General features: G+C 35.3%; 1 protein-coding gene across 1 annotated transcript; it reads right to left on the bottom strand.

The window, feature by feature from the left end:
- Positions 1-1,553: 1,553 nt before the first annotated feature.
- LOC104169001 (chromosome unknown open reading frame, human C7orf50) lies at positions 1,554-6,214 on the bottom strand (the record flags this gene model as incomplete). Its single annotated transcript, XM_009709805.1, has 2 exons — positions 1,554-1,736; positions 6,133-6,214. Coding segments are annotated over 2 exons (265 nt in total), but the record flags the coding sequence as incomplete, so codon positions are not given.
- Between the last annotated feature and the right edge of the window lie 3,599 nt (positions 6,215-9,813).

Raw genomic sequence — 9,813 nt, 5'->3', positions numbered from 1 at the left:
AGACGTAAAAGATAAGATCCAATGATCTTTTACGAGTTCACTAAATGTCAGTATCACTTCTTTTTATTACAGACCCTTTTCACCAACTTTTACACTGAAAGATCAGTTTTATATAGCTTTGGGCCTCAGAAAGGCTTTGACACTGCATGCATCCTCTGCAGCCCAAACCCAACCGTCACCCCATGGTACGGGAATAGCACCCGAGCTGCTGACGAACCATCGGCAGCTCAACGGAGAGACTGGCCACTGTTGCTGAATTCTGTCCACTGTTGCATTAAACATCACAGTTACTGTGCTAGAGCATGGCATGCTGGTCTGTAGTCTCTTCTGGCTGAAAACATCATCTTCAAGAAGTCAGAAAACATAAGTCATTTGTTACTAGTAATATATTTCATACTTTTAAAGATTTGTAGTAATCCATGACTGTGAAGGCTGTCAAATCCACTCAAATGCTTCTTATTGAAATATTAGGCCTGCATATCCACAGAACCTCCCCTCCTTCACCCATCCAAATTAAAGCCGTAATTCCCAAAGACAGCCACTCTTCTAAAACACTATAGCTTCATATAGTTATTATTAATAAAGTATGAACAATGTTTGTAGAAACATTAAAGAATCAGGTCAAGAACACCGTCTGAATATAAGTGTTATTAAATAAGCCAATCATCCAGCCTTTAAGTAATTAATGTCCTTGATTTTTACTTGAAAGCCTCATTTTCAGCACATTCACAGGAGACAAATGTTCCATGCCAAAGCAAATGGACACAAATTAACTCTTTTGGACGCCACTTACAAGAGAAAGATGAAAATGCAATATTGGCAGGCTAGATACAAAATGTTGTGGCACAGAACTCATTGTAAGCTAAGTTTAGGTACAATCAGATGATTTCACTACATATAGTCAAAGGATTTGATCTGTTCCCATCTGTGCATTATCTGAATATCTAAACAATTGCCATAACGCATTTGAAAACTTTAAAATATAAAAGGAAAACTAAAAAAGCTGATGGTATCTCCAGATCACTGTGTGAAGTACTAATAAGCAACCGTGTTATACAACCCGTGTTCAACAGACTGAAAATGATCTTTCCCAAATCCAAATGACATACTTCTAGAGCTGAAAAGTGATAGATTACAGCTGGCCGAGCAAGCACTGTACTGTATGCTCATTTTAAAAGCTGCCATTGTAAAAGACCCTCCAGGCTTTTTGTTGGTTCCTCTGCTGCTCTTATTAAGAACTGCAGAGCTCTTCTTATTTAACATTAATTACAGGGGGAGGTGGAGAAAAACTAACAAGACAGAGAGGTTTATTTTTCTAATGATATGCAGTAAGATTACTTTTAATAGCATGTCTATGGACCAAATATGTTATTTTTATTTCATCACCTCAAAACATGATAAATATTTGCAATTTGAAAAAATTATGAGTACAAAATCTGAAAATTTAGTATTAGCATCCTTATGAGAAAATACATCTTCATAACTAATTTACAGTCTCTGTCTACGACATCCTATCCTCTCCATCAGACAACCATTAAGACACAAAAACATTGTCACGACAGCAGTTGCAGAACTTGTCGTATGCGCTCACACTTCTCCAACAGGTTTGGGTCTTCTGCATTGGAACCATCAAATTCCTTCATAAAAGCTTCAGCTTTCTGCACAGTTATGTCTCGTGCACCGCCCTGAAGCCCTTGCAGATAATCCAGTAAAATGGTGAAATACTTGTCTGGAACCTTGAAAGAAAAAAACAAGGAAGAAAAAAAAGCCTGCTTTATTTTCTTCCCTCTCAGTACTGATTCACAACCATGTCAAACCATCACCTGAAAGACAATTAGGAGAACTGCATGGGCTTTTGCGTTTGCCAATGCCCACCTCTGAGTGGAAGTGTTTCTTGCCAAGGTTCAAGCTGCCAGGAGGGATGGAGCGTGGTGAGAGGACTGTCATGTGCTCAGATGGGCAAAGCATCTGAGAGGAAATTCTAAGCAGATGTGGAAATGCTGATCAGCAAATGCAAGTACTGCCTGACAGCAAGCTCAAGGCTGTGAGGGCTGTTGGAAGAAAAAAAACCACTAGCCAAATCCTACTTTTGGAAACGTGTATGCAAATCTTACTAAATTCAGTGAGAATTGCATGCACATGTCTGAGGAAACAATTTTGCTGGAAGTACCCTTGCCCCTACCCAAAATTATTTGCTAAGACGAGATACCACCCACCATCAAGTAATTTGACAGAATGCTTATACAAAGGAATATAATTTAATTTGAAAAACAAATTCAATTCAGACATATGGAAATAATTTTTAAATCATGCTGACTAAAACTGATAGGCTCTACTAACATGTCTAACATTAAAAGCAGTTTAGTCATCTACGGTTGCGTTACCTCCATTTCACTCCCTTTCCAATTAACTAGTCATAGGTTCAATTTTAGCTTATCTGGTACAACATACAATTTAAATGATCATTACATTAAATAATCTTGGAAATAACCTAGCAAAGACTTTTGAATGGTTTATTCAGTATTTCAAACCAACATATTTTCAAAAGTATTAGGTGAACAGATCTACGTTGAAGCATATCTTAACTTGATGTTGTATATCTGCAGAAAAGATTTCAGCCAATAAGAGAATATTTTTGCTGTGAATCAGGAGATGTTAAAATGACCTAATCCTGCAAATATTTTCCTCCATGTTTAACTTTACACATATAACTTTAAAAGGCATACTCGACATGAGTCAAGTTAAACACATACGTAAGTATTTAAAGGATTGGAGACTAATTATTCAAGGACTGTTTCAATTCTGCAAAGTATCAACATTTCAGAGAAGACAGAGCTTCAACAGATACTTAATTTACAACTTATTTTTCCATCAACATTTGGCAGCATAACTTTGATCACTAAAACTTCTATCACTCCAAAAGAAGAGGAAGAAAGAATATTCCAACACTGCCTTCATCAATCAGGGATATTACAAGGTAATAAATCAAAAGTAAAGTCTGCATTCAGCCTCATAACTTATACACTAAGGAAAACCTTCTAATTCTTCACACAAACACTCTTGCATTAAAGAAACAATACAGATACAAAAAAAATATTAATTTTACAGCGACTAATGCTGAAATGGATGATATATGAAGTGTTGCTATAATATACAAATCCAACACATTTAAACATTATGAAAAATGTCTACATTTTTGAAACCTCTTTGCTCACAGTAAACTGGTACTAATAACAGACAAAACCATTCAGACACAAACAATTTCAGCATGATAGTGCTCCTTTAATGCAGATGCTCAGAACTGGGTTTTTAAAGTTCAGCAACATTCAAACTTCAGCCAAATTATCTACATAATTTACACCTCTTGTTCTCGTACCCCGTGGTATAATCATACCTCACTTTGTGGAATTACAGTTATTATTATTATATCATTTAAGCAAAGTGCTTGAAGGGGCAATTAAAAGCCTACTCTAAACTTAGAAATACTAAGTATGCAGACAGACATGTGGCTGCCTGAAGCCTAGAAAACATTTAGCATTTGGCCCTAAGGATAAGTGCTCAAGTGTTCAAAAAGTCCGATTTTTTTTCTTTAACACAGCTACTAGGTTTATTTCAGTAAGAGCTTACAATACAGCACGATGTAGGCAAGACACTATCATATTTCCTTTTAACTTAAACATACAATAAAGTCATAGCAAGGACTGGAACGTAGAAAGTGCCAGCAAAAAGTTAATGAAATCCAAATTTTAATTCTTCAAATACAATAGTACAAGAGCTGAAATTTCAGGGACTCTTGGTGAGGCTTTACAAGAAGGAACACAATCCTTCTTCTAAGATCAGCTTTTGGGCTGGCTTTAAATTGGATATCAAGATCTCCCACCACAGCGCTGGCAAATGGAAATGATGCTTATGGGATTTTATTATTATTCTTTTGTTAAACTGTTTTGACCTTTTTCTTGTTTCTTTCCCTCTCTCACACACTAACCTTGCCTCTGTTCTAACTAGCTAATATGCACTGGAGCTGACTAACATGGAAATATCCCAAAGTGAAATAATTACCGTCATCGGGGAATGGGAGGAAACACTACAAAACAGTAGCAGGAAAAGAACAGTTATCACTTTTAAATTATACTATGTAACTCAAGAGTTTTCAGACTTTTTAGACTTGCAGATGCCCACATATTTTGCAAAGCAAATACAGATATCTGCATAGAGAACTTCAGCTTACTGCCACCAAGCTTGCTTTTCTGTTACCTTCTGAGGAAGCTTCAGAAACCCCTTGAAGGCCTTGCAGTCCAGAAGCTGAAGACAGCTGATAGAGTTACTTTCTACAAATGTTGTGCCAGATGACAAAGATCAACAAATGCTCTAGTGTTTATTTTACACTGGATCCTGGAGAAGTATATACACTGTAGGTATACAGGCTTGGCTTGGAAGCTGTCAGCCAACCACCAGATGGATTTTAAAGGGACTTAAAAATCCCATCCTGCTGCAAAAGACTTTAAAATCTGACTTCTTTCTTACAGAAAGAGGCCTATCAGGACAGGAAACTCAATTCACTCCTGCACATGGCTTTTCAGTAGGCATCCAAGTGACACCATGAGATCAAAGATGTAGCTTAGGAAGGAAACTCACTCATGTCTCCTTTTGTATTTTAGTCATGCTTGGATATCCAACAGATTTTACTCTGTAATGGACAGGAAGTTGAATTTGGATATAAAAAAATATTCAAAAGAAGCTGGTCTGCCCTCCCTACAGTCCTGATGAAAAGACTTCATCATACGCTTAATTATAAGCACTTGAGCAGTTCCACTAACTTTTCTGAATCTGGATGCAGATGTTAATCATTATCTAAAGCTCATATTCAATGCATCCCTGAATATTAAACTACAAAATACGTGAATTTAAATAAATTATAGCACTTTGATCAGATTAAAAAAAAAATAGAAAGGAATTTTCATTTCAGTGCTGAGAAATAAGGAATTAAGCTCTGTTTTATTACATAAAACAAATGCTACTTACAGTTAATTATTTCCCAGTATATTTCAACACAAAACCCAAAGTAAACAGGTAAAAAAGTAAAAACATCATTCTGCCTGTAAAACAATTTCTAGGTATCTTTAAAAAGCATACATTGATTTTGAAAGGTTGATAAAGACTTTTAAAGGAGAAACTTAAAAATAGAAGACAGTGCAAACAACTTAGATACCTACAATCAAATTTCTATTCTGCAACTAATCTTTTTAAAGTATTACACTATGCGAACATTTCTGCCTTCATGAAACTGCTTTTAATTATCTGGATCTCTGAAAGTATTTTTAATCATAAAGGTAACACCCTATGTCAGGTGATTGGTTTAAGAGCTGCTGGGTAATTTGAGTCAGGAAGACTGGCGTGCTCAAATGTTTAAGTGCACACAAAAAATCAGCAAAAACTAACTGAATGTCAACTAAATGAATCAATAAGTAAGGCACTGTGCAAATAGCTAGATGTTTGTTCTATTACACAACAAAACGAATGACCTGAAACCCCTATTCAATACCACGATGGTTAGATGCTTATTGGAAATTCTATCTATGTTGGTTTTTAGGTTATGAAATGAATGGATTTCAGTAATAATGCAAGCCTAGCTTCTGGGTATACTTTATGCTTTTTACAATCAACACCAGGTTTCACTTATGTGTTAATGAGAAAGCTATTTTAACATCTTGACAATATGGCTGTACATCTTATATGGAACCAGAGATATCTGAAGCAATATTAGAATCACGGTTTACCGTATTGTGTTCCACATTCAGAAATTCAAATTAAGGATATGACTCAAATTCTCAGTAAGCTCCAGATTTATATAAAACATCAATCTGCTTTATTTATGCTTGACATGTATCAAATGTGAAAATCTAGCAAACACAGGAGAATGATCACCAACAAAATAAAAAGATTAATTACAAGCAATTAACATGATTCAGCATTCTGGTTAAAAACAAAGTAATTGATTTATAAACTATTAAAAAATTATTAGAAAAGTGCATGGCTTCTGCTAGCAACTTTCAGTCAATAAAGAATAGCTACAACTAGTGTATAAAAATTTATATCATATTTGTTCTGAGAAAAAGCAGTGGTAATACAAACCTTCTCTTTATCATACATGTGCAAGAGAAGCCAGGTTTGTCTTGTCTTTTGAAACTTCCATTCTTTTGGGTTTTCAGACCAGCTGTAGTAAATTAGGAAAAAAAAAAAAAAGCCTTAAATGAAGTGCTTGTGTGATCAAAACATTTATTATTCATAAAATATTTCCTACAGTGACTCCATGTGACTTTGTATGCACGACACAGAGTTCCATGACATCATGTGAAACAGATACTAGCACACATTTTGTATGAGTGGCAAAAAAGAACACAAGGGACAGCTACCTGGCTTCCGTGCAAAAAGTTAAAAGATTATAGGAACACATTATGGCCAAGAATGTTATAAATTTTCATCAGAAAGCATTGATTCCTTGAAGTTAAAAATGAAGTCACGCTCCTCCATTTTGACCAGTCCTTTATGAGAGGTCATTGCCCTCATTTGACCCATGACAACCGAGCATCCCAAATCCCTCCCCGAGCTGCAGGGCTGCTTGAGTATTTGAGGAGGTGGAGTGGATAAGGAATCAAGTTTGGGTTTCAGAAAGCTGATATTTCACAATAAACTGAAATTCATATGAAATTAAGAAGCCTCTGAAGGACTGGAAGGAGAGACTCATGCTACAACAGTCACCTCAACAATGACTGAAGCCCATCACAGGTGACTGTTCTAGAGCAGAGAAAATTCATTTTTCAGGAGTATATGTTTTAAGGCTTGGATTTGTCTAAAGGTGTGACTTAAATATTGACATTTACAGGATAGAAAAATTTTTTTATGTCTTGGTCTCCCCAGGAATTCTGATCCCAATATTTAGCTCAAAACTTCAGGCTGCTTCAATACTGTTAAAACTGAGCAGGCAAAACAACTTATTAACATTTGTAAATGTTCTTTGCTTAGCAAACACATTTTAAATATGCAAAATTTTAGCTGGGTTAAAACAGCACATTTACATACATCTTGAACATGATTTTAAAGCTGTTATATTTTGGATTAGATGAAGAAAGAGACATTTATTTCTATAAACAAATAAGCAAACTAGCAAATCTCTCTATAAAACGAAGACTGCTTTTTAAAAGTATGTGCTTGAAAATCAGCATCTTAACATGTACAAAATTTGTCGGTACAATGAAATATTATTTAAAGATCCAGAAGAAAATATATGAGGAGAAAAAACAGAAAATTTTACACTTAATTGATTTTTCTCTAAGGAAAAACAAGTCTCCAGAGGGTAGCATGCAAGATGTCTTTAATGTTCCAGCTTATTCTACACAGCAACAGAGAGCACAGAAATCAATTGAAAAGCCAGCTGGGTATGAGAATTAGTGTTGTTTAAACACTGTCAAGTCTAATAAAGCAAAAGAGTCCTCATATTTGGTGAATGCTGCACCAGCAAATACATTGTTCAGTCAATTCAATGAAAGAGAAAAAAACAAGACCACAAATTCGTACAGAAGGGTTTCATGGAAGTCTTCGCAGAAAACTCAAAGAAAAAAATTATTGTCTTGACTTTAAAATTCAGGACAAAGAAAAAGCAGCAGCAACTCATTAGGGTTATCACTAGCTAAACTCAATAAAAATGTCTGTAACCAACATATAAGGTAAAAATCAGACAAATAGCAGTAAATCAGGAAGGACAGACAAAACACTAATAACCACAATATACCTACAAATGAACTGATTTCAAGGTCTCTTTTGGGGACATTGTCAATAAACAGGCAAAAGTTTGCAAAACAAATATTGCGCAAAAGCAGAGGCCCAAAAGCTGACTGACAAAAGTTATAGAATCAAATAAAAAAAAATATTATTAGGGGGAAACCTTCCTTCTCCCATCACCACCAACCTAGAAACCAAAGTACTTGCAAAATAAAGATCACGCAACCCTTGGTGTCACTGGTGGTGCCCAACTGGACAACAACGACTGTCAAAATTACACCACCCGCAATGTGAGGAGCCGACAGAGAATGAAGTAAAAAGGGCTTCTGATGGGTGCAGTTTGTGGGGCAAGCTGCTTGCTCATTTGTACCCAATTTCTCTGTTTGCCAGGCAAACACAGTAGCTCCTAACTGAGAAACTGGAACTTCTGCAGGAAGTGACTGAACTTCTAGAAGTCCTTTGGGGGAGGAAAAAAAAAAAAAAAAAAAAAAAAAAAGATGCTAATGTTGGTGCTTGCTGTTAAAAGAAACCCATTCTTTTATGAGGTTCATAATTCTGAACAATTACATGGAAGATGTTATAAGAAATGCTGTCTATTTGCACTGCACAAAGAAGAAGGTAAGTTTAGAATTCTTTTTTGTGTTAAATAAGCCTGGAAACAGTTTACAATATAATCTTTGCAAGGCGACAGTAACAAGCTGAATGACAGATCTGTGACCGCATCCTGTGAAAACAGTCTCTCTTCTAATGAAAACCTTTAACACATGTTTTTATTTCTTTAAACTATACTATGTATTTATATATTTGCAATTATATTCATTGGTTAGACACACCACATAGTATTCTGAATATTTCATTCTCTGCTAATTTTATGTTTCTGTCACTTATGCTATCACCTGAGTACTGTTAGGCACTAACTCGAAAAATACAGCCTGATTTCACTATTCTCCTATAAAGCTATAGGATGTTAAAATATCTTTATTACCTAGTTTATAAACAACTGAGACCAACAAATGAGTGCACTATAAGGTTAATTGCTCTTATTAGCCTATTACCAAAACCATATGCTCTACATGTTAAGGCAAGCCATTATACTCTTGCATCTAAGATCCCACATTGACTTTCACTCTAGTGAATTCTCCTGTAGAAACAAAAGTTTCAGCTAGTCTTCCTGAAAGGCTTCACTTTATACACACTGTAATAATTCATATAAACAACAAATACTTTAAGATAATCAACCACAGAAAGTACATTTTTGCCCATTATAGCACTGGAGCCTCACAAACTGTTTTCTTTTTGTTTGTGCTCTGTCCTACTAGAATCAAATGCTAAATGAGAAAAAAAAAAAAAAGGTAAAAAAAATAGTATTTTCCTTAATAGACTATGGGCGTACTCATATTTTCGAAAATGCTCCCAAGTTTTTAACTGGTACTCTATCCACAGTTGCATCAATTCCTGTTTCTCTCCCATCAGGAAAATGGTCCTTCTCTTGACCTTAATTCCTATGAAACTGTGGGCAAACACTCATGATAACGGATGCACAGTCTTTAAGACAGATACCGGAGCAGTTACTGCTTGTAATTGGACCCCCCAACAGTTACTGAAATAAAAGTTTTCCACTGATTCCTATGACTATGACAGCTTTTTTCCTACTCCTGTGACAGCTTTAAAACCTATGGAAAGTATCACTCCGTGACAAAGTGAGAGGGGTATCTCCTTTTATCAGAATGACATATTAGTACATTTTTAGAAATGCGCAACTTTCAAACTACAAAAGTTAAAGTTTTGTAACACAAGAGAGGTCTCATTTTGCTGTTTATATGTAGATAAGCTTCCTTGACATACTACAGCAGTAGAAAAGGCTTTTCCTTTGAGAGATTAAATATATAGAGTAAGACCAACTACATTATAGTTTAAGAAAAACTTTTTATAGACAATCACAACCTCTTTCACAGTTTGAATTAATTTGGTAGCCTTTAGAAGAATCTATGTCCAGATCTAATATAAACTATGGAATTGGATTAAAAATATACA

Source organism: Cariama cristata, unplaced genomic scaffold (genome assembly GCF_000690535.1).
Source record: "Cariama cristata isolate BGI_N322 unplaced genomic scaffold, ASM69053v1 scaffold9351, whole genome shotgun sequence".
In the NCBI taxonomy this organism is placed as follows: Eukaryota; Metazoa; Chordata; class Aves; order Cariamiformes; family Cariamidae; genus Cariama; species Cariama cristata.
Note: the sequence above shows the minus strand (reverse complement) of the source record. Positions and strands in the feature narration are given on the sequence as shown.